Source organism: Staurois parvus, unplaced genomic scaffold (assembly GCF_062004578.1).
Source record: "Staurois parvus isolate SC_StPar_1 unplaced genomic scaffold, SC_StPar_1.0 ptg000130l, whole genome shotgun sequence".
Classification (NCBI taxonomy): domain Eukaryota; kingdom Metazoa; phylum Chordata; class Amphibia; order Anura; family Ranidae; genus Staurois; species Staurois parvus.
The window spans coordinates 3,281,605-3,307,404 of NW_028317926.1; the positions used below are offsets into that span (position 1 = coordinate 3,281,605).

At 43.7% G+C, this 25,800-nt stretch overlaps 1 protein-coding gene and 1 pseudogene across 1 annotated transcript; both read left to right on the forward strand.

The window, feature by feature from the left end:
• The first annotated feature begins 345 nt into the window (after nt 1-345).
• On the forward strand, nt 346-13,581 carry EIF1B (eukaryotic translation initiation factor 1B). The gene is made up of 4 exons (XM_089672520.1): nt 346-630; nt 9,784-9,947; nt 11,345-11,446; nt 13,242-13,581. The coding sequence occupies exons 1-4, from the start codon at nt 600-602 to the stop codon at nt 13,284-13,286; spliced, it is 342 nt and encodes a 113-aa protein (XP_089528646.1). The 5' UTR covers nt 346-599; the 3' UTR covers nt 13,287-13,581.
• Nucleotides 13,582-17,992: 4,411 nt separating this feature from the next.
• LOC149466422 (uncharacterized) lies at nt 17,993-24,745 on the forward strand (annotated as a pseudogene).
• Nucleotides 24,746-25,800: the final 1,055 nt, after the last annotated feature.

Here is a 25,800-nt window from a genome sequence, read left to right on the forward strand (position 1 = left end):
ATTATGCTTTATTGTGAAGCACCACGTCCAGCATTCATTCTGCTGTAGGTCTCTTCATCACCCACCAGACTAAAATAAAATGGCGCCCACACCACCCAACTACACCCCCTCCAAACAATCCCAACCTCAACAACACAACTCCAGTAAACAGCAACAATCCCTCTCCCAGTAACGTCCACCACGCCCTCTCCCCTTCTCCACAGAGGCCACACTGCATCACGGGAAGTGTAGTTTAACCCGGCACCGTTCCCGCCTCGTCTGCTACGAGCGTGTCAGCCCTATACAGCCTACAACTCCCAGAGAGCTGTGCAAGCGGGGAGGGGTCACGTGTCCGGCGGCTGAGCAAGAAGCTAAAAAGCCGCAACTCGGCCATTTTGTTCTACACCGCCAGCGAGCAGGCTCAGGCTCTGGTAGGCCTACTGAGAAGTTGGTGAAGGAGGCCTTTAACGTCGGCGTTTCCTGCGCAGGTGACTCTGCTGGTATCTCTCGTGAGCGCCTATCGTCCCGGGACAGCAACTCCGTCCACCCCGCCGGACTCCACGCCATTCGCGGCTGCCGCCAGACATTTCCTCTGCACTTGGTGCTCGTAATAATATCGCATGTCCTCTATCCAGAACCTCAACTCTTTCGGTGAGCAGCCGGCGCCAGTTACGTGTTCCTAGCCGGGCGGTGGGGGAGGGCGCTCCCTGGGGAGACCGTACACGGAGTCTGAGGGTCTTTCTGCTCAGGGTGGTCCCCCTTCCCCAGTCAGGGCTGACAGGAAGTCCCCACTCTCCCCGGGCTTTTTCCCCTCCACCCATCTTTTGTCATCTCTGCTACAAAATGGCGGCGAGGAGGGAGCACCGGGCTGGAGGACCGCTATTCACCTCCCTTATCTCCGGCCTGCACCCCCCCCCCCCCCCGCTCTTTATCTTCGTCCCCAGGCTCAGTATCCTGTGTGGGGGTAGGGGTGACTAACCACCTAGGCCTGGTTCACCCCTATGCAGGTTGCAGTTGATCAGGTACCCTGGGGCGTTTTGAGCTTCATCTGTTTTTGGGAAGTGTCTGTTTTGCAGTAGAAACCAGCAAAAGTGTAAAACCGCAAGCATTGTGTATTTGTGGTTTTTACTGAAGTCTGCAACCAAAAAATGTAACCTATGAGAATAAAAACTCCCTGACCCTGTCCAAAAACCACGCTGGTGGAAAAGTCAGATGTGAATGTGACCCATAGGACATCTTAGCCCTTGTCCACGTTAGCTGGATGTGGTGGGGATTTTTTTTAACAGTGTCTGTTTTGCATGATATGAACCAAAGCGGCTTTCTATGGAGTTGGTTCACAAGTGCTGCCTGCAGTGCTACTACTAGACTCCAGGATGAGTTTGAGTCCAGTTCAGGTGTGATTTCCACAGTTCTACACTTTAGAAATTCATACCTGAACCGCTAGACAAATCAGCACCTTCTCCTGTTACAAATTGCACTGAAGTCAGCCCTGCAAGTATGTGAACCCTTATGGACTGTAGTGTGCATCTGCAAAACTGAAGATGCACTGAAATGCGTAAGTGTGAACCAGGCCTAACCAACTCTGCTTGTTGGGTTTATATGGGGGAGGCTTTTCTTGATGCTGAAAATGGGAACCTCAGATTCTCCAAAGGGCCGGATGACTATTCTTCAGACCTTGGGTGGGGCTGGACCTTGGCCAATGAATAGAAAATGAACTGGGGGTGTGGGGGACAAGTTCCTCTGGAGGGAGGAGTTCCCTGTTGGTGCTGGTGGGAGGAGATGTAGTTATTGGTATCGAGCCTAGCTCCTGTCAGGAGGAATGGCCTCTGTATTGGTAAGTGGTGTGCGCCATCGTTGGGAGGGGCTGTCATTGTTACACAACCAAACGAGAAAAAGCCACCTAATATGACATGTAAAGATGTCATATTAATATCTCTGTCTCACTCATAATTAGTGTGGATTTATGAACCCAATATATACCTAATGAAAAAATAGCAGTCTGACAGATGAAGTACTGCTCAAAGTGGTTACTTGAAAATCCAAGCGGAGTAATATTGTCATACAAAAAACGTTCTTCGATCACATGGATCATATAGAGGTTAGATATGGTAAACCGATCATAATAAAATCACTTAAAAACAGTCGGCGTCTCCAGATTAAGTGGTTGTTCGGCAATTAAGGATCCACATAAGGCAATGGAGTTCCTAACTACTAGATCAGAGAATTTTCCATACAAAGCCAGCATAGGGAGATCCTTCTTCAAAAACCATTTTGGTAATCACAATAAGTAGAATGACTTCCCGAAATGGAAAAACCAAAAAAGAAATCATAGTAGGTGGAACTGAAATAGGGTAAATGCACTGGGCAAATATATTAGCCCAGTAGACACATAACTAGTGTATATTTTAATCATTACCTTCTCAAAGGCTTGACCATCATTGAAGGATAGATATATGACCTTCCTGGGTAACCATCCCATATGACTGTGTATCCACAGTAATGGATGATTCTAAAAAAGTGTGGATGTGAAACCTCAATGACAAAAAAACATATACCTGAATAAACTGAATAGAGGTAAAAAATCTAAATCTCACCATATAGAAGATCAAGAGGACTCAATCCCACTTGAAGTACGATATGGTCTTGATGAAAAAAGTGAATACAGGGGTGGGAAGCCAGGTAGTAAATGTATAAAGTCCAGACTGATGTAATTTCAGATCCACCTACTATGATCTTTCTTTTTTGGTTTTTCCATTTCAGGAAGTCATTCTACTTATTGTGATTATTACCAAAATGGTTTTTGAAGAATGATCTCCCGATGCTGACTTTGTATGGAAAATTCTCTGATCTAGTAGTTAGGAACTCCATTGCCTTATGTGGATCCTTAATTGCCAAACAACCACTTAATCTGGAGACGCCGAATGTTTTTAAGTGATTTTATTATGATCTGTTTACCGTATCTATGTCTAACCTCTATATGATCCATGTGATCGAATAAAGCTTTTTTTTTTTTTTTTTTTTGTATGACAATATTACTCCGTTTGGATTTTCAAGTAACCACTTTGAGCAGTACTGCATCTGTCACACTGCTATTTTTTTCGTTAGTGGCTGTCATTGCCTAGTTGTCAGTGTTGGTAGTCCACCGTTGGTGGTAGGAAGAATCATGCCTTGTCTTTGCTGTCAGAGGGGAAGGTTATGATATTGATATTAGACTAAATGGCTGGAGGAGGGATGCATACTGTTATCAGTAGGAGGAGGTGTAGTGCCATGTTGGTGTCAGTGGGAGGTGTAGTGACCAATTGGCAGAATTGAGAACCTTTGTTGGTAGCAAGCTTAGTGCCTGTAGTTAGTAGGTGGCGGAGGCATTCTCTATCTTTGGTGGGCCTAAAGCCTGTGAGTAGTAGTTCCCTGTAATTGTCTATAGAAGTAGTGCCTTATGATTGGTGTTTGTAAGAGGAGCAATAGTGCCTCATCCCTGGGTTTTGGGCCTACTGCCTGTGGATAATTAGCTTGGGGAAGGGGGGTGGGGTAGTAGAGTGGTGCCCAGTTTGTTACTGCTGGGAAACGGCCTAGTTACCTGTTGGTATTGGGTGTAGCAATGGATTGAGAATTGGTTCCTACCAATTCTCAAGTTCTGCCCCATCGCTGGGTGAGGAGGCAGCAGCACATGACCCATTTGTTGGCTTTGGTGGGAGGTGTAGTGAACCAATTTGGCATCAGTAGAAGGTGAAAACAAGCCCCATTATCACGCTTAATGCTTGTGGTTACTGGGGGTGGTAGTGCTTTATCCCTGGGTTTGGACCCTCTTTGTTGATGGGAAAAGGAACGGTGCCCCATCTCCTGTTTTTGGGCAAACCGAGTGTTGCTGTGCATGTTCTCAGCAAGCGGTCAGAGTATGTAACTGAACCCAAGGTACAGAGTAAGGAGGCTGTACTATGGAACTATCTGCTTGAGTAGACCATGTCTAGCAAGTTCAAATACACAATTGTGTATAGATTAAAAACATATGGAAGCAAAATGCTGCAAGTAGAAATTTAAAAACTTTTTCTGTGCTTTTGCATGCAGTTTACGTTGGTAGCAGGGGCTGTTGAAGGCCAGAAACTACAACAGACTTGGAGCTTGTTTGCATTTGGGGATGGGGCATTAAGAATGCACAATTGAGAGGTTTAACTCCTTCCATCAATTCCCTGTTAAGCTGGTCTCCACTTTTTGATATACTTGGTTCATTCAGGCCAAGCATGTCCCTCACCAACGTGAGGCCTATACATACAGCATACCGCACTGTTCTGGGTTCCAGCCAAGACTTGCAGTCCTACCCGGAGCACAGTGGAGTCTCACAACGACTCTCAGCCATTCAGAGTGGGCAGTGTATTTCAGCATCAAATACAAGGCTTCCTCTAGCTATGTCAGAGGTTGTGACATCAGCCTGCCTCTTAGCCAGTCAAAAACTTTGTATTCAATGTTAGAATACATTGCTTAGTCTGAGTGCTGCTGATACTTCACTGTGTTTTCAGGTATGAGTCTGAAAGTCTTGTTTCGAACACAGTGCAGTATGCTGTATGTAGCCACAGGTACTTAGTTTTTATTCTGTGCATCCAACAGTTTTACAGGTTGGTGAGGGACAGTCTGTTTGGGCCAACTTTGCATAAACTATATAAAGTATGGTGGAGATAATCTTTACGTTTCTTGTGATTTTGTCGTTTGCACTAAGCTGATTCAAACAGTTGGTGCTTCAACTGATGTTCCTGGTGGCAGAGCAATATACAGTTCTGTTTCAGCGGTGGTATGGGGACTTTGTCCCACTCAGAACAAAATTGTCAGGCTAAGCACTGATTAGCCACTCTCATTGTATTTAACTAATTTAGGACAGCACAATCCTCATCCACACCACAGCCAATTAAAAAAAAGCCCTGGGTTCATTGATGGAATGCAGTGCTTGCCATTTGACTTGGGACTCATGTACACTGCAGCTGATAAACGCACGTTTAGGAGCTGTTCAGCGTTTTTTTTTTTTTTTCAGGAGCCCCTGAACTCTCACTTATGTTTTCCTGTGTGTCCATGTACACATCTTTGTTTACAGGCATTTGCGTTTAAAGTTTTCTTTGAACGCAGAAAACTTGTGTTCAGCAGTTGCTTTTATCAAACACAACGCTTGTAAACGCAGAATATCGCATTTATAAGTGTTTGTGGTTAAAACCTTTTTTTAACTCTTCCAGTTCCCAATGTTGTCCAGAGCCTTTTCTTCATGAAAAATGCATGCAAAGTGTTTTCAAGGTACTCAAATGGACAAAACACTGAACACAGGATGTTCCTACCAAGCTTGTCACACATTATAATGACCAATTCACACCTCAGTCCTCTCCCACCCTTGGAAACAAAAGATGTGAATGACCTCAAATCCCTCATGAAGACCCCCTGCCAGGTGGCCTTAATGACTCCTCCAGACACCTTTCCCACCCTTGGAAACCTTTAATGAGCAACTCACACCTAAGCTAATCTCAACACAAACTGCTCTCTGCTTCTACTCTTTTTCTGAAATAGTTTAGCACTTTTCAGTGCATTCTGGGCATTTTGGAGGTTCTCCTGTGCTTAACTTTAAAAAAACACTCATAAACATGGTATGCAAATGCGGCTAAACAGACGTTTGTTTAACCTACATTTTCCAGCATTCGTTCAGACGTGTCCCGTGTACATGGGGCCTAACGCTCAGCCAGACTTTGGTCTGATTTTTGTTTCAAGGGCGGATGTGGAGTTTCCATTCTGCTGATGGAACACAGTGCTGTATACAAAACAGAACATTGAAGGTCTCATGGTACCTGGAGTTGACTTTAAGCTTCAAAGGTTGTGGGCCTAGGCTGACGCATGATGTGGCAAGTTATTCCCCTCCCCCTTGTGCTCCTGCTGAGTTTGACCCATTCACTTGGTGGCCATGCTCCACCTGCATGTTATTTTGCAAGGGAGTCAAAACGGGCTGTAAGGAGGTGAGAACACCACCTCGCTGCTCAGCAATCCACAGCAAATTGCTCTTCCTGACCAGGCCATTTTTTGCCCTCCCAAACAAAATAACGCTTTCTTTTGGTGGCATTTGATAGCCGGTGTTTTATTTTTATAAGACTATTTTGAGGGGAAAAAAAACTTTACTTTTTTTGCTATTAAACATCCAGTAAAATGCATTTCGTCATAAATTTAGACCAAAATGTATTCTGCTACATGTTTTTGCTTAAAAAAAAAAAAAAAAATCCCAATACATGTAAATTGGTTTACGTGAAAGTTATAGCGTTTACAAATCCTAGTAATGGCGGCGATCAGCAACTTATAGCAGGACTGCTTCGGAGATAATGACACTGGGGGAACTTACTTGGTCTCGCTGACATCCCCAGTGACACCAATAGTGATCAGTGCTAACAAGACCAACACTACCAATGGCACTGGACAGGAAGGGGTTAACTGTGTGCAGGGAGTGTTACTTGGGGGTGGTGTCTGTGTGCTTCGTTGTAATCACACCGCTCTGGATGGCTGTACTGTGTACAGCCATCCAAAGCAGTGTGCACAAGCTGACAGGGAGAATTGTTAAACAGTTCTCCCCATCGGAGATCTTTGGAAATCACCGGGCGCCAGCCAGTAATCACTGGCCTGGGCACGGTGATTACCACGGGCGCAAATGGCAGCGTGGGTAGAGCACGCGTGCGCCACCTACCAGGAAATGTAAAATCGCATGTGATGGGGTTTTTTTTTTTTTTTTGTGCCGCTCTGTAGTACCATCTGCTTTAGGGCAGTTGGGAAGCTGCTAAAATAACCCTGTGCTTTGCTAATGCAATGACCTTTAGTTGCTGCTGCATGTAGTCTGGATTGGGGGTTTTGTTGGGCCTATTATGCTGGAGTCCTCGAGGAAAGAAAGTTTAAACCATCCCTTGGTTACCATTTTGCAAACAGTCATGAAGAACAAATGTTTTGAGAGGTGTTGATCTTGGAGCCATTGACGAGATTGTACTAGTTAAGTTGCTTCTTGTGTTGCATTGGTAATTTTGATTTGTAGAGTGCCAGAATTCTGAATACTGTGGTGCTCTGATTAGTATTGTGGCATGCAGGCACTTGGAGGTATCCAGTTTAGGGATGCACAGACTCCCTTTTTCTGATTGGCGAGTTCGTGTACTGATAGTTTGCAGTTTGATTTGTGCCTATACAAAATGTGTGGATGTAAATTGAACCCCAAAGAATAACATGCAATTTCCTGTCAAAATTGCATGTGGTTTGCTCCACTGCTCCTGTGTGAACCCAGGCTTGTCATAGCTTGAGCTCACACAGGAGCAGTGTGGGAAACCTCCCTGCTCTGATTCCATGCTATCATATAAGGAAAAGCCACTTCACAGGTCTGGGGATTTGAAATCCCAGCAGACTTCTCTCCTCTCCTTGCAGGGATGACATTAGGGGTTAGATGGCAGCACCATGGCAGAGCCTTTCTGCAATTCCAGGCCAGGACCTTTTGATCAGCTGTGTGCAATCACAGCCCAGAGTTTGTTTGCAAACACAGCTCAGAACCAAGGGAGCAATCTCACTCAGGCATGAGAAACTGAGTAATCAGTTGGTAAAAGCAGTGCTGTGTGTACACATTACACATGGTTAGGCATGTATTTACCCCTTCACTTCCCAGCTAGTGTCATTGGTACTGTGACAGTGTAGAGTAGTAATGTCACTGGTGATGTCAGTGTCACATTGCCTGCTGCAGCATTGCAGTTCTGTTAGGTCACTGCCATTAGAAATGTAAAAATTTCTAGTGTATACAACATAGTTTGTAGATGCTATAATTATACTTGCTGGAATTTTTTTCTTTTTTGTAGTAAAATACCACCAAAAGAGCGCTCTAAGGCCTGTCATGAAGGGGGTAAAATCTTTCAGAGCTCAGGTGGTTAAAGGAGAAGTTCACCTTAGGGAACTTGTAGCATGTTCCCACTGCTGCGTCTCCCATATTTGCTGCCTCTGACAGCAAGGCAGGGATCTTTCTACTTAAGTGGCTATGTGGTTCTCCGTCCCCCTGGCCACGTTGCTCATTCAGAGTTCTGTGAATGGGAAAACTACAAGTACTGACAGCCTTTGTGGTTCTAGGTTTATAGATCTTTAACTACCAGGGTGCTGATTTGTGCTGTAGGTAGTTCATAGATGCTTCCTTTCCGTGTGTAACGAGGCAGCAGCTTACACTAGCAGTTTGCGATGGCCCTGCATTACATGTACATGTAAATGGATAGAAAACTGGCTAAAATATTGTATTCAAAATAGTGTTTAATGATTCATATTCTGAATAGTCTAGGGTTGTCAGTGGTGTACTTCAAGGCTCAGTGTTGGAACCCCTAATTTTTAATGTTTTTATAAATGGTATAGGGTCTGGGATTAAAAATCCCATTTCAGTGTTTGCAGATGACACCAAGCTTTGCAGTGGAATAACGTCCTTAAAGGATGTCTTCAATTTACAAGCCGACCTCAATGCACTGTTTAATTGGGCAACTATGTGGCAAATGAGGTTTGATGTTGATAAATGTAAGGTTATGCACTGGGGGCTAAGAATATACATGCATCATACATACTGGGGGGGGGGGGTACAACTGGGGGAATCAATGGTGAAGGATCTGGAGCTCTGGTAGATCACAAGCTTAATGGCATGCAATGCCAAGCTGCAGTTTCTAAAGCGAGCAAAATCCTCTCTTGTATTTAGCGAGAGACTCCAGAGATCATTTTACCCCTGTACAAATCAATAGTAAGACCTCATCTGGAGTATACAGTTCAGTTTTGGGCACAAATTCACAAAGCACATTGGGGAACTAAAGAGTACAGAGAAGGGCAACCAACTGATGAGGCATGGAGGATCTCAGCTATGAGAGATTAGAGGATCTGAATTTATTCTCTTGCGAAGAGATTAAGGGGGGATATGATCATCATGTATAAATACATCAGTGGTGCATATAGTGAACTCAGTGTAGTTGTTCACCCTGAGGTCATCAGAGGACAAGGGGGCACACTTTACATCTGGAGGAAAATAAATTTAATCTCCAAACACAGGTTTCTTCACAGTAAGCTGTGAAAATGTGGAATAGACTCCCTAAAGAGTTGGTTCTGGCCAGCTCAGTGGATTGCTTTAAAAAAAGGCCTGGATTCTTTTTTGGTTACACGGAATATAACTGGTTACTAACATTTATAGGCAACGTTGATTCAGGGAATATCAGATTGCCTCTCGGGATCAGGAAGGAATTATTTTCTCCCAGCAGGAGCAAATTGGATCATGCTTTGCTGGGTTTTTTTTCTTTTTCAGCCAGACTAACTAAACTGATAGCAGGTGCAATGCTTTTACAGGCTTTTCACTTTAAATTAAAAAAACAAACCTTTTCAAATGATTGAAAGATGCATGGTGTCCAAACAAATCTCTAGCTAATGTTGGGGGGTTTTGACCTTTGAAAAAAAAACTAAATCACAATAAATGCCTAAAACTACATGTTTTGTAAAATCGGGTGTACCAAGTGTGATCTACTATTTTTGGAGTGGCTGCAATGCATTTTGCAGATTATGAAGTTGCTTCATCCCAAAAATGTCAACTCTTGCAAGTGTGAAAATGTATTTGAACTAAGGGTAATTGCACATTTCACTGCTGGCATACCAGTTTGTCATATCAAGCTGCTTTTGATTGTAGATAATTTGCGTATGATTTGGTATCTTAATGAGTATTCTTTAGAAATTGAGTTGCCTATACATAGACCCTCTTGGGCGTTTTTGGTTTTGAAATGAAACCATACATGTTAAACTTTTCTGTTTTTGCAGACCCCTTTGCTGATGCAACTAAGGGTGACGACTTACTCCCGGCAGGGACTGAAGATTATATCCATATAAGAATTCAACAACGAAACGGAAGGAAGACTCTGACAACTGTACAGGGCATTGCAGATGATTACGACAAAAAGAAGCTTGTAAAAGCCTTTAAGAAGGTAATTGACTAGTGAAATCCAAATTGCAGTTTTGGTTTGAATATGTAGATGTTTTCCAGAGCATGCAGTGCTGCCTTTCAGTGCTAATAAAGGTTTTCCCTGGCCAGGGCACTGCATATAAAATCTCCAGAACACTGTCCTAAATTTAGGCCAAAATGTATTCTGCTACATGTCTTAGCCAAATCCCAGAAAAATAGCTTCATTAGCATTCTTTTATACTAGTGATGGTGGTCAGTGACTTGTAGTGGGACTGGCAGGTAATCTGGCACTGGTGGTAACTGACATCTCCAGTGACACTATACAGTGATCAGTGCTAATAAAAAAAAAAAAGCCCTGACACTGGGCAGGGAAGGGTTAACATCTGGGGTGATCAAAGGGTTAACTGTTAGGGAGTGACTGTGTATGCTTTTTAACTAAGCAGACCTGCTGCTGTCTTTCTCTGCTGTGCAGAGATGGAAAGCAGCATGTCCATGCTGACAGATCTTTGCTTACACACAGGTCTCTCCCCTCTCGGCTTTGCCAACTATCAGTTCCTGATGAAAATCATCAGATGGGACCCAGTGATTGACATCCTCAGCCAATAGCAGTGTGGGTGGCAAGCAGTTGAAGAAATGCCAGTCCCTTGGTAGTAAACACTCAGCATTTTTTATGTTTACCTTTACTCATAACTTAAGATCAGGAATCGGACCACCTACATTGTGACCAAAATTAGTGTGTGCTGTAAATTGCCTCAAGTATTCCTGTTTCTCCTTGCTGGTGGCTTCTCTTTTGCTAAAGCCCAGAGCCCCTGAACAGGCTGTCGGCAGATCGGCCTCTACAAATTTGGTACAGTGCTAAAAAAAAACTGCGCTTGTGCAGAGTAAGACTGTTACTGGGCTATAAACAGTTCATGTACTTATTTTTAATGTTGCATAGCTATACTTGCAAAAGGGTCCTGCCTGAAGTGATCTTGCAGGAATACATTTTCTGACTAACATGCCACTTTAAGGTTTAGTTCTGTTTAACTTGAGGTGCATGGTTCTTCTTCTCCTTCCCTTTTTGTCCACATTAGTGATAAACCACTTTCTGTTGTGGCAAGCAGTGAGAGTAAATGTATACAATAAGGTCACGGCTGGCAACAATACAAATGTTTGAGCCGGTGTTGGTTCTTAATTGAATTTCAGAGATTGCAGTGTTGGGAGTGCTGGACACTAGTGTAGTTTTTCGGGCATGTAATGAAAAGCTCTCTATAAAGCATGCAAACCAAGCAGAGGGTCACTGGTGTTGGCACTATAGTCATTTGAATAAAATTCCTTTTTTCATTACCATTATAATCTACCACTGGGAACTACATGATATTTTTGGAATTTTTATGGTACAATTTGAGCGTTCTTTTAGAATTTTGGTTGTCTTTTCAGAAATTTGCCTGTAATGGTACTGTGATTGAACATCCAGAATACGGAGAAGTCATCCAGCTTCAGGGAGATCAGAGGAAAAACATCTGCCAATTTCTTATGGAAGTATGTTTTAGCTATATTCTGTCTGCCTGTTAGTCTGCTTTGACCCCTAGGTTTTGAGGCCAGTGTTGACTGTCCTAGTAAATAAAGTATGCAGACTCCTTGCTAGTAGTACTTAAGATATTTGCAGCTGGCTAGAGTATGTAAGGCTGTCCATAGAATGTACTGGGATGTTATACATTCAGGCATGATCTACTTGTTCTTTGGGGTAGCAGGTCTGCAATGCTCCTTAACTCCCAGTAACAATGGGATGGTGCCTGCAGCAAGGCATCTTGCTGATATATAATTTTTTTTTTTTTTTTTTTTTTCTTCTGTAGAAGCAATCCTAGCAGCCATTGGCTTGCTTTTACAGGCGGCGGGGAATTAGTTCCTAGGCTTCATCTGACTGGTGGTCTAAAACAAAAAGCAACAGGTATTCCACTTCCAGTTTTGGCTTTGTGTTTATTGGCCAGGTGCCAGCCTGTAAAGCAGCCAATCGGACAGATCTATATCGGATCATCTGCTTTGGAGGCCATAAAGAGGACCTGTCTCAACCCAACACACTTGAGATGCTCATCCATTGTGAGCAATAAACTAGATCAAAAATTAGTGTTTTAAAAAACATCTTATTTAAATGTAAAGTGCCCCATGTCTCATGCTCGCACCCGAAGGTGGAGGCATACATATGTTGCGCACACATGTTAATGTTCTCAACACACATAATTTATGGCTGTGAATGTTGGTGAGAGCAACAATTCTAACACCAGACTTGTAACTATAAACTGGTAACCTCTAAAGGCTTTTAAATCCTCGCCTTTGGAGTTTCTTGAGTACTGTATTTTGGTGCAAATCCACAGGTGTACATAAAGTGACATGTTTGGTATCTACTGTGTAACTTTCTTATAGTTTATCAAATGGGTAATGTGGTTTTGCACATTAAATCTTGGGTTGTAATTTTTGAAATACTACAAAAAATGCAGCATAGATTTTATTCTCTGGGGGGTTCTAGCAAAACCTGATTTTTACATGTAGGAGAGAAATGTCAGACTTGGTCTGGTAGGCTAAAATCTAGAGCTTCTGGTAAAGTTCTCTTGCATAGGGTAGCTGATTCTTTTCTGGTTAATACACTTTTTAATGTTCTTGCCAAGAGCTGGTTGAACTCTGCCTGTGGACAGAGATAAAAATGGGGTTTAGTTTGGGTTATGCTGTGGCAAGCATATGTGTTTAAAAGCTATTAAAATTGTAAGACCAGGAACCTACATGCAAGCAGCATTCATTAGGGCTCTGTTCACACCAATGCTTTAGTGCTTTTACAGAAATGCACTGCAGTCTGACATGGTTTCCTATGGAACATGTTCACATCGATATGCTTTTTTGAGCTGCTGTTTTTGGAAAGGGTCAGACTTTCTAAAAGCAAAGTTTTTGCTCCAGCAGAATTCAGTGGAGAAGCTGCTGAAATGCAGGGTAGTGTTTGCATTTTTATTCTGCCCTGCAAAAAACATTCCAATTTAACACAAAGCTGAACAAAATGGTTCACTGCATAGGTGTGAACAGAGCCTTATAGTTTAATCCCAAACAGAATAGTGGAATAAATCTTCAGGCACTTGTGGCTGAGTATAGCAAGGAGTGGAAATCAGACCTGTTTTCTGGAATTAATACTTTAAGGCAATAGTGGCTTATAATGTTTGAGAAGCAAGGTAGGTAACTTATTCTTGCTATAAAGCTATAGTGGGTAAATTGAAAGCCTAAACTTGTTACATGTTCTGCAACTGAAATGTTTGACAGAATTATTGATTTTGTTTTTTTCCCCCTCCCACAGATTGGCATTGTGAAGGAAGAACAATTAAAAGTTCATGGTTTCTGAGATGTGAATGAGCCAACCTTCTTGTGTTGCCTAGGCTGTCTACTTTTTGAAATATGAATCTTTGCAGCAGAAGGACTTTCAACCTTTCTGGGTGTTCCAAATTAGGCCCTCTTTTGCATGATTACCAAAAGTGTGTAAAGAATAGGCTAGTAACACATAAAAAAATAGCTGTAAGATGGTAAATTGGAGTAGTGAGTTTAGCACATTTCCAATGGAAGTGTTTTAGTGATTGTCAACTTTTTTTTTCCACTTTATTTTATGTTTTTGTTGTATTAAAGATGTATGTTGCTGCCTATTCTAGTCTGTCTTCTGTACATTTACTTGGTTAAAAGCAAGAGGCTGCTGTGTGGAAAAATATATGAACTTGCAGTCCCCAGAAGTTTCCTAAGCACTCAGAATGCTACCACATCTGAATTGCTCACATTATGCTCCAAATATGATGAATGGAACTTTTTTCTTTTCCTTTTTGTGCTGATCAGAAGTATTGGAATAGCTAAGATTCTGCTGCTGCCTAGCTCTTGGAATGTGGTTTAGAGAATTTTATGGTATTTGGTCAAATGGTAGCTGCATCTGCAATTGGGGTATTTTTTTTTTTTTTTTTTCATTTTGGCTGTGCCTCATTCAATACTAGACAGTTATGATGCTTGGGCTACACTGGTAAAGCTGATCTCCATCTAAAGGCTACGTTCACACTAGCCTTGTGTGCAGGCGGCAGAGAGGCGTTTGGGAAGCGTTTTTACCGCTTCCCAAACGCCTCTGCCAATTCTGCACATTACAGCACATGGTGCTGTTCTAACAGGAGCGTTTGCGTCGTGGCAAAACGGACGCCTCTGGTCGAGTCAGGAGGCTTTGAAGCCTCCTATTCTCGTCTATGGCGCCGCCCGGCCGGCGTTTGCGGTGCGGTTGCGACGCGGTGGCGGGGTGTTTGCGGAACGGTAACACCACTCAAATGCATTATAGGCGTTTGTGGGGCGTTATTAACGCTCGGCAAACGCCGCTAAACCGCGCATGCGGCGTTTGCTGAGTGTTAAACGCTCCGCAAACACCGGACCAAAGCTTGCCAAACGCTATAGGGGCGTTTGGCAAGCGTTGGCAAAACAGCCTAGTGTGAACGAGCCCTAACTGTTAGGGGCAGCTTTGTACACAACTAAAGTCTACACACAGGTGCACACTGGGTGTGCTGTATTGACTGAATAGTGTCAGTGTACTGGATGTGAGCATCCTGTTACTCACCCAGAACAAAATGAGTGGTGGTCAGACATTCATAGGCTGTGCTCAAATTACATGAAGTGACCTGAACTCAATCCTGTATAAATAACATATGGCAAGGGAAGAAACGGTGCATATATAAATGTAATATGTAAGAAAAGGCCCAGTGATGTTGTGCATCCACATGTCTTTGAAACGCCAAAGTACTCCATGAATTTGAAAGGCATGTGTTGAAATATAACTATCTTGTAACTCAGCTTTCGTATGTATGGTAATCGGGTGTAAAACATCCTATTTGCAATTTCCTTCACACTTCTCAAATTCAATAGATTACATCCAATAAAGCTATGTTATTTGTGACATGAGAAAGGTAAGGGAACACGTGTACAGTTTTACCAAATGTTGGGCAGAGCTTATGCTCATGAAGTTTTCATGTTGGTTACTACAAGGAAATGGCCCGATCAGCTCCCAGGACCAGTATTATCTATTTAAAAGTGTTTTCATTCATGGCATGTTAGTGCATTCATATTTTTAAAATTTACATTTTTACAATGCTTTTCCTCACTTTGTCACGAATGTGACAGGGCACTTTGGTGTTAGAGTCCTTGTACATCCTCAAATCTTCCAATGTGGCACATCACTCGGCCTTTGATGGTTCAATATATTACTTTTTATATACAGTCAGGTCCATAAATATTGGGACATCGACACAATTCTAAAGTTTTTGGCTCTATACACCACCACAATGGATTTGAAACTAACAAGACAAAACTGAAGGGAAAATGCCCCAAGAACAAGCAGGAACTGAAGACAGTTGCAGTAGAGGCCTGGCAGAGCATCACCAGGGATGAAACCCAGCGTCTGGTGATGTCTATGCATTTCAGGCTGTAATTGACTGCAAAGGATTTGTAACCAAGTATTAAAGTGAGAGTTTGATTTATGATGATTCTGTCCCATTGCTTTTGGTCCCTTAACAAGTGGGAGGCACATATGCAAACTGTTGTAATTCCTACACCGTTCACCTGATTTGGATGTAAATACCCTCAAATTAAAGCTGACAGTCTGCAGTTAAAGCACATCTTGTTCGTTTCAGTTCAAATCCATTGTGGTGGTGTATAGAGCCAAAAATGTTAGAATTGTGTCGATGTCCCAATATTTATGGACCTGACTGTATGTATGGTTTCTTCCCTTCCTATATATTTATACAGGATGGAGTTTAGGTCACTTCATGTAATTTGGTTAGGCACAGCAGTTTATACCAAGTTGTACACTTTCTGCTGGCTGCCATCTGATATATTGGTGTGATTTCTGTCATGTCTATAGTCATTCATAGACCACTTTATTCTCCTAAATGAAAAGCTTTCTTTTGGCTGAAGTGAACAAGCATGTTGACTTCACAAATGATCTACCACATCCAATTGGAGATGGCTGTGTATTCATAGAATAGAAAGACTCCTATTGTCAATTAGTCAGGCTAAATTTTTTGTTCTGGGTGTTGAACAGGATGTTTGTATCACATACCTGGGACAGTGTGTCTACATAGTTCTATACAGGGGCTGCACCAGTTAGTGTAGGAGGGTGTGTGGTGTTGTCCCCCCTTGGCTCAAACTAATGAAAGTAAAGCTAGAAATCAGCATTAAAATGAATGTATGGGGGGAAATTAATTCAGTACCTCTAATACATGCAATATTTTTGAGACAAAATGCTGGACATGGACTGATACAGAAATTGTTTTGACAGGTACCCAGAAACTTTTTAGACCTGTAAAAACCCTGACTGCTGTGCCATCTTGTATGTGATGGCAAGAGTCCTAGCAGACTCGCTAAGATGCTTTGCCTGGAGCTACCTAAAAGATTATGTAGAGGATCATGACCAACACAGACTGAAGTTTCTTCCCAGAAGAAAGGGGTGTTATGATGTGGCAGAAAGGTGCTGTGCCTTTGCACTCATTAGAAAATCTTGCAGGTAGTTCCCATAGCAGATTTCTCTTCCCTCCCCCTAGTCTTAATTGTATATCACAAGTTCAAATTAATGACTACTTTGGCTATCCTCCCTTAAATCGAATGGACATTGGCTCAAAAAAGGCAGGAATTTCCTCCAAGCTCAGCTAAGTCTTAATGTTTAGCTAGTGTCCTTAGCTGATGTGCCTACAGATGGCTCTCTGAAGCTTTTCCTGGTAAGGGCTAGGTTCACACTATTGCAGGTGGTTGTGGGTGCAGGAATTGCAACAGTTCCCACACCTGCAGCCTAAACGTGCTGCTCTTTAGAGACACAGCTGCCATTTTTTTGTTAAAGCACCATGTGACTTCTCAGCTGATGTGGTTTTAAAATGGTGAAGGAACTTTTTTTTTTTAAAATCTGTGTGAGCCACAAGCACTGCAGTTTATCCAAATGCAAGAGTGAACCTAGCCTAAATCCTAAATGGTGTATAAAGTGGCTTTATTTAGATTGGTTGCTATGGCATAATCAAGAACTTGTGCCCATACCCTGCATGCAGTTGTGGGGATGGCCTGTAATGTCTGATCAGTGCTGAATCCTGTGGGCAGTGCTCTCCAGGGTAGATTGTCTGAAGGCCTGCTGGGTGATGATTGGACCTGCGGTTATAGACTGGTTTGACGTTGGTGGAACATATGGTCAAGGTTCCCTGTGTTTTAGGTTTCTTCTGCGGCATGACACATGATAGTGGTAGCTCAAAAGGGGCAGTGTGCAGGGCTGTGTAAGTTTTATAAAAACTACTTCTCTAGTCATATTCCAGGATGCCACACCTGAGAACTAGCTCTACCTGATAGGAAACACAATTGACAGTTAAGTCTCCACCCTTCCCTCCACTACTCGGTTTCCCTGGCAGCAAAACATTTTGTGTGTGGTTGTGGTGTGTGGGTTTTTTTTTTTTTTGTGGACCTAAGGCTGGAGGTTTCCCTGGGGGGTAGTTGGACTCCAGGGGTCCCACTTGGGTGGAGCTTCCTGGGCACAGGAGAGGTGTGTCTGATGTTAAAGGGCCTTCCTCCCTCTTCCAATGCAGCAGGGAGCTATGTCAGGTGAGGACTGGGCGGTGAGATGTGTCTCATGGGTATGCTGATGTCTGACTGGCATTGGATCGCACAGTGTTCCTCTGTAGGGTGAGTTGAGTGGCCACGGTGAAGTCAGACTCTGGTTTCCTCAGTGAGAGCCTAGGGAGCAGGACTGGAAGTAGAAGCAGAAAGGTTGCAGTCCAAGCCTCAGTCCCAATATTACTTTTGGTTTAAACATGGTGGTGACAGCATGTTCTCCCTTTGAGGCTGGTAAGGAGCCTCCAGGAATTACCCCTGGGAGTGGGGACAGAGGAGCCCAGTGGAGGTAGCACAATCCTGAAGGGCCCTGCTATGATGGAAGGCAAAGCAGGGGCTGCAGCCAGTGAAGTCCATAGGTGGAGAGTCTGATGGGGAAAGGAGGGGGGGTAGAGACCTTTACCTACTCTCCTATAAGTGTACTGGGGGGGAGGAATATTGTTACCCGTTTCCCTGTTTATCTTTTAGAGCTCTGTGGAGCTCCCCAGGAGAGTGCCCAGAACCCCACCCAGCACTCCCAAATGCTGTTATTGTAATAAGGTCCTGCAAGACCATGCCAGACCCTTTTGCGATCAGTGTATTCACAAGTTGTCAGGGAAAGAAACCATATGCAAATGTTGGCCACCTTACAATCCATTAAGACAGCCCTGATCTCTAGGGAGGTGGATGCCTGATCCTCTAAGGAAGGATAGCATTTTTGTGGTCCTGAAACCTTCAGGGACATTCTGCTTGATCATAAACTTGAGAAGGTTAAATGGTTTCCTGCAGTACAAAAGTTCTGTATGGAAAGTATCTACAGTGTACGGAAGCCTCTGCTCAAAGGAATCTTGATGGCCACTCTGGATCGGTGGGACACCTATTTCTACAATTCCATCGCCATGGAATACCAAGCCTTCTTATGCTTTGCCATCTTCATGGAATGGGGTGTCAGTCAGTGGTAGTTCTGAGCTCTCCCTTTTGGACTATCGGCCAGTCTGAGAATATGTACCAAGTCTTGGCTGAGGTGGTAGCCTATTTACACCTAATTTCCCTCATTCCTTACCTAGACAATCTGATATTTGGAGTCTCTTGGCACAAAGTCCTGAGAGACCTGGAAAAGGTGTTTCTCACCTTGGAATCTTTGGGGTGGATTCTGTTTGGTAGAAGTTCTCATTGATTCTCTCCCAAACCAAGGTGTTCCTGGGGTATGTAGTGGGCTGCATAGTCCAGAAACTTTACCCCAAGAGAAGACCGAAAATGTAGTGAGGACAGTCTCTGCAGTGGTAGCAGTTTCAGAATTCTTCCGCAGGCACATCATGAGAGTTCTAGGTCTCATGACAGCCAGCATAACAGCCGTGGAGTGAGCACAATTACATTCCAGGGAGCCTCAATTTTTCCTTCTATCCTGGAACAGGAAAGAGGAGTCTCTGGATGAGAGGGTTTCCCTCACTGAGGGTGTGAAGACCTCACTGGGATGCTGGCTCAGATCCCAGAATCTGGGGGACTCTGGGTAACCACGGATGAACGTGAATGGGGCTGGGGGGCTAATCTAGGAGACCAACAAGCCCAAGGCCTGTGGGAGTCACACCAAAAGGGGACCTCCTTCAACTGCAGAGAGCTGTTGGCAGTAGGTAAGGCCTTTGCAGTCAGGATCAGAGGAAAAGAAGTCAAAATTCTGTCAGACGATATGTTGACCGTGGCATATCTGAAGCATCAGGGGGCACCAGATCCCGGAACCTACTGGGCCTAGCTGAGATTCTAGGATGAGCAGAGTACTTTCGGTGTCGGAAGTCCACATAAAGGGGTCGGTCAACATGAAACCAGATTTCTCAGCTAACAGTTTCCAGGTCTTTTTTCAGATAAGTCAGGTCTTTGGTGGCCCGGAGGTAGACCTTTTTGCGTGCAGGAGAAACAGGAAGGTGAAAAGTTATTTCTCGTTGGCACTGGAACAGGGATCCGAAGGCCTGGGTGCGTTCGCACAGAAATGGGATTTTGAGTTGGCATATGCATTTCCCACTGCAACTGATCCCGCAAATACTTCAGAAGCTGGCCCAATCTGACTGTAGCCTGACCTTGCTAGCCCTGTGGAGGCCAAGAAGAGCCTGGTTCACCACCCTGCAGCATCTCCCAGTCAGGAGGGATATACTCTTACAGCGGCCAACTCTGCACCCCAATCTGCAGTTTTTTTAGTTAATGGCTTACCTCTTGAAAGGGTGATAACAGGAGTGGAGGGAAGGGCGGAGAATATAAACTCTGTCAATTGTTGATTGTGTTTCCTGTAAGGTAGAGCTAGTCATCTCAGGTGTGCTATCCTGGAAGATTTTTCAGAAATGCCATTACCAGTAAGTGTAACTGGTACTTTTCCAGGGACTAAATCTGTGTCCCAATCTACTTGTCCAGATAAAAAAAAATATTTTTCCACAACCGTATTTAAATCTGAGGTGCTTTTAGGAATGTGTGGGGCTTTTAAAAACAAAAGGGGCCCAATGTTAAAAAAAATAATAAACTTTTATCTCTGCCTGACTCCAGACCTTGTAGTGTAATGAGCACTGATTGGGTGCTCGTCAGGAAAGGGGAGAGTTGGGCTTATCCTTTAACCCTTTTGCTGCTGGAGCCCTTTTTGCGTGTTTTTGCACGTTTAAAAAGTCAAAAACATTTTAGGCCTGAAGATTACACAAAACCCCTACACTTATATTTTCTGAAAGCAGAGACACTAGAGAATAAAATGATGTGCTTGGGTGTAACTTCAAAAGAATAAATAATTCCCAAATCGTCTTTTAGGACAGCAACTGCAGAGAGTGTAACTCCACCCCTTTTCCCAGGAAACGCTGTGGTCACAATCTTTAAAAGCTGGATATTTCTTCCATGGCCTCAGTTGTATTGTTTCCTCCGCCATGGTGGAAGCACTGTGGGGAACCAAGGGTGTGCTACGCTTTCTCCAGGTGTGGGGGAAAGATTGTATCGGTAATTATTGTTGCTCTCTTTTGGGCCATCCCAGCACCCCCCCAAGACAGGAGTCCTTTCCATCTTTCTTGCCTGGTGAGGGTTTGGGGCCCCTTGAAATTCTGCCTCTGTGACAACGAGGGAGCAGAGCTGGGGGCCGCTACAGGTGTGGTGCTTCCAGGTGAACCCATTCACGACAGGTGCCTGAGGCGAGTGATGTCACTTCCAGAAGAGGTGGGATTTCAGCACAGGCGATTTCCAGTTCTGGTAGCTGGTACACAAGAGGTAGGGGTGGGCCCCCAGCTGATGTACACTTCCGGTCCTCACAGTGGCGAGGAGACCGAGAAGTTTGAAAAAAAGGCAGCCTAGATACTGCTGTGCCCTCAGCAATCATGGAGCCAGTGGAACCAGCGGCGGGAGTAGGAGCCACAAGCACAAGCCAGGCCCAGGTAAGATGGAGCTTTTTGGGAAGCCTGCACTACACACCTTAGCTTACTTCTCTGGGGAGTGTAGTAGGGTGACCAGTAGGTGGGCTACTGGTAGTTGGATGTGGCTTTTTCTGCTGGGTTTTTTTAGAGGGTTTTCTTTAATGGCTTCTTTTGTCTGCCATTTATGATTTGACAGGCCAAAGCCATATAGAAAAGCAGACACTATCCTCCTCCACCCAAGAGAAAATTTCCCTCATGACCATGCTTCGGGAGTCCTGGTCTAAGCCTGTGTGCAAAGCTTGTGTGGCTAATTTGGTAAAGCAGGAATCCTCACAGTGCAGTGAGCTTCTCTCTTTAAAAGAGCTGGCGGGGACCTTTCAGTCCTTCCACTCTTTCCTTGACAATATCCTGCACAGCAATCCAGCAGCTAGCATACTAGGCCATCCAGTCCTCTGCTGTCCACCTCAGCTTCTAGGGAAATTTCCAACTCTGAGGAAGAAAGAGAGGATATGTATTACACTCTGCAGGGCTCGGATCAGGATGAGGAGAAGATGCTCAGATACAAGTTGTCCCTAGAAGATGTGAATATTTTGTTGAAGACACTTTATGATACCTTGGACATTCTGGAGGGTAAGGTCCAGTTATCATTGCACGATAAGATGTATCAGGGCCTGGATGAGGTTAAACAATGGGTGTTTCCAGTACACAAAGTGCTTTCAGAGGCTGTTAAGAGGAAATGGAAAGACCTTTTTTTCTCTAAATCACTTAAAAGAAGATTCCCTTTTGAAGAGGCTGAATCTCAGGTCTGGAACAAAAAGCCTAGATTAGATGCCACTTTTTCTCAAGTTTCGAGGCATACAGATCTGGCATTTGTGGATATGAGCATTTTAAAGGATGCTATGGATAAAAGAGCAGATTCCCTATTAAAAAAGGCATGGGATTCTACTCTAACTAACCTCAAGCCAGCTATGGCTTCAACAGTCGTGGCCAGAAACATGGAGCACTGGTTAGAACAGTTGAAAGAACACACAGAAGCTAGAACAGCTCATGAGGAGCTTTTGGAAGCTTTCCCAATTCGTTTTAAGGCAGTGGGTTATATGGCAGATGCACCTGAAGAATCTGTCAGAATGTCTGCCAGATCCCTTGGCCTTAGTGAATTCAGCCCGGCTGGCTTTATGGTTGAAGACATGGTGTGGGGATTCAGCTTCCAAAGTAAAGCTTTGTGGTATTCCTTTTTTTTCTGGAGATCTTTTATTTGATACAGATCTAGATACAGTTTTAGATCAAACAGCGGATGGGAATAAGGCCTTTCTCACCAAGAAAAAGAAAGCTTCTTTTGGGGAAAAATAATTTTTGTCCTTTTCAGCAGACCCCAGGTACAAAAGAGTCGGGCAACAAAGAGCCCTGGAACACACAAAAGGGTAGAGGCAAAACGGGTTTTGTTCAGGCCTCTGGAATCTTCAGCAAAGAATCAATGATGGTTTTCAGGGGTGGGGGGAAGACTGCATTGTTTCCTTCCACAATGGGAGAGAGTGACTATCAGGTAGGTACTAGCCATAGTGCAGCTGAAGCCTCGGGGCATATATGGCTGCGCAGGTGCAGATGTGCAGATACCCGTTCTACTGTGCATAATCGTACGCATTTGGAGGCACGCGACCGCCGCTGCTAATGCTGGTGCCAATGGGACTATTTGAACCCAGCAGTTCTGTTAGCCTATGCTGTCTGCAGCTCCTCCTGTATTCCTCTGCCTGTTCCTGTATGTGATACCTGTGATTGACCTCGGCTTGCTTCTTGGACTCCGTCTCTGCCTTTTTGTATCTGCTTGATCTGCCCCTACCATTGCTGACCTTGGCCTGTGGCCCGACTATTCTCTTGCCTGCCGTTTATGACTAACCTGCCTGTCTGTTACCAACCCGACTTGTCTGACCCTGCGTCCAGTTCTGTCAGCCTGCTCTGCTACCAGCCTGTCCTGCCGTGATGTCTGCCTACAGCCAGCCTGCTCTGCTACCTGTGTGTTCTGCTGTGACGTCTGCCTGCTGCCAGTCAATTCTACTGTGCCAGTTTACTCTGCTGTGACACCTGCCTGCTGCCAGCCTGCTCTGCTACTAGCCTGTCCAGCCGTGATGTCTGCCTGCTGCCAGCCTGCTCTACCATCAGGCTGTCTAGCCGTGACGTCTGGATACTGCCAGCCCGCCTGCTCCGCTGCACATCCTGCTGCCAGTCTGCTTCAGTGGCCCTTGAGCCAGAGCAGTATGAGATGCATTCCTCTGCCATCAGGCTCACAAGCAAAGTGACGTCCAGTCTGTTTGTCCGAAACATCGTAGACCAAGGCTACAATCTGGAGTTTTTGGGAATTCTGCCGAGCAGATTTTTTTTAACCCAACTGTCCAGTTTTCAGGAGAAATCCCTCGCAATGATGTCTATTTTGCAGGAGCTGATACAACAGGGGGTTTTAATCCCAGTTCCCCAGGAGCAGAAGGGACTGGGATTCTATTTTCATGTTTTTCTGATCAGAAAATCTTCAGGAAAATTTTGGTTAATTCTGAACCTGAAGTTGTTAAACAAATCCATCTGTTATAAGATGTTTCGCATGGATACGATATTTTCGGTAAGAAAGCGTCTTACTGTGGGGTGCTTTATGGCATCCATAGATCTGAAGGATGCATACTTGCACATTCCTGTTGCCAAAAACTCAAAAATGCCTTTGACTGGCTGTGCAGATGGGGGGTATTTCATCTTCAGTTCACAGCCTATCCTTTCAGACTGTCATTAGCTCCCACAATCTTCCCGAAAGTCCTGGCATAAGCTTTAGCTCCCCTGTGGATACAGGGGATATCGATCATTCATATTTATATGATCTCCTGCTATTTGCAGCTTTCAGGGATCAACTGAAAACTGCAAACAACATAAAGTTTTTAGGCTACACCCTCGATTCAGTGCAGGGAAGAATTTTTCTTCCAGAGGAAAAAAATTGTGAAGTTCAGGAAGCAGTAAAACCAAATACAGACAAGCATGTCAGTTACAGTTCGGACTGCTATGTTAACATTGGGTCTCCTTACAGCATCTATTTCGGCACTCTAATGGGCATGTCTTCACTCAAGGTATCTTCAACAAAACATCTTGTAGAGTTGGAGTCATTGGGAGTCTCTGGAAAAACCCATCACACTTTCCTCGCATGTCAAGAGGAAGCTGTGGTGGTAGGATCAAATAAATCTCATGGGAGACATGTTATGGTCTTTCCCAGTTACAAAGAGACTAACAACAGATGCAAGTTCTTGGCTGGGAAGCTCATTTCGAGGGTCAGGTTGCCCAGGGTTTCTGGTCAAAACAAGAAGCCAGGAGATCCTCCAACTGGAAGGAATTGAAGGAGGTCCTGTTAGGGCTTCTATCCTTTTGAGATCATCAAGGGCCAACATGTTCAGATTCTATCAGACAATGTGACCACCATAGCCTACGTGTCGAAGCAGGGTGGTATCAGAAGCAAGACTCTTTTGGCCTTGGCTTTTCAAATTCTGAGGTGGGCAGAGTACAATTTGTCATATCGGCAATGCACCTGAAGGGCAGTCTGAATCAGTTGGCGGATTGTCTGAGCAGAAAAAGGGTATTTGAGTTAGAATGGAGCCTGAACCGTGAGATTTTTCACATGATCTTTTTTTTTTTTTAATATTTTATTATAGTTTTTTAAAAATACCATTTCAATTTACAAAAGCTAAAAAACAACCATCTTATTATAATACTCATATTTGTCTATCAATATATCAAATCATTGACAATATTCCTAGTATCTTTTTTTCCCCTTTCCCCTCCCCTCCCCTCCCTCCTCTCCCATATCCCAAGCCTCCCCAGCCCTTAAGCCCCCCCCCCCCCCCCTCAGCCCTACTTAATTTCTTTCTACTTGTTCTAGAAGAATATTATTTTAGTATTGTTTTTATCCTCCATGGCTCTTTCTCTTTTTTTTCCTTTTTCCTTCTTCCTCTTCTCCTTCCCCCCTCCTCCTTCCCTCTCTTCTCCCCACTCCTTCCCTAATACATGTATTCTAGGTATGAACTTGACCTTTTAAATTCTTCCCACTTTTCCCATCTTCTACGGAAAATCTCCATCCAATCTTCCTCCATGTGGTATAGTTCTTCCATTTTATAAATCCTCTCCACCTTTTCTATCCAATCTTTTTCACTCGGTGCTTGTTGTTTTTTCCAAAACGTAGGTATTAAACCCTTCGCAGCATTCAGATAGTACACTAATCCGAGTTTTTAATTTTTTTTACTTAAAGCTCAGAACTATAAAGGAGACAAAAGTCTGGTTCCTTTGAAACATTAACCTCTGTTATTTCCTGTACCAAGCTTACTATGCTTCCCCAGAACTTTTGTATTTCATGACACTCCCACCACAAGTGAAACATTGTGCCTCTATTCCCACATCCCCTCCAAAATAAAGGTGAATTATTTTCACTTATCCTATGTGCAACACTCAGTGTGATGTACCATCTTGTCAAAAATGTATAGTTCATTTCTACCTCCTTCATATTTACATTTCCATGAATTACACTATAAATTTTCTCCTGTTTTTTCTCGTCAATTATTACTCCTAAATCCCTCTCCCATTTTTCTATATATTGTGGCCTTATATCCCTACTTACACCAATGAGTATCTTATATATTTTAGAAGTCCCATGCTTCCCATCTCCTCGTGTTTCTAATAAGTGCTCACAAGGATTCCAGTCCTCTTTTTTTTCTTATTGGTTTTGGGAGATTTCCTATAAAGTGTTTCAACTGAAAATAACGCCACTCATCCATTTTCGTGAAAATTTCCCTCTTTCTTTCCAATTCCCTAAGTGAGCATATTTCCCCTCCCTTCATTATATCTTTTAATTGTACTTCTTTCTTCTTTATCCACTTCCCTGTGATACTT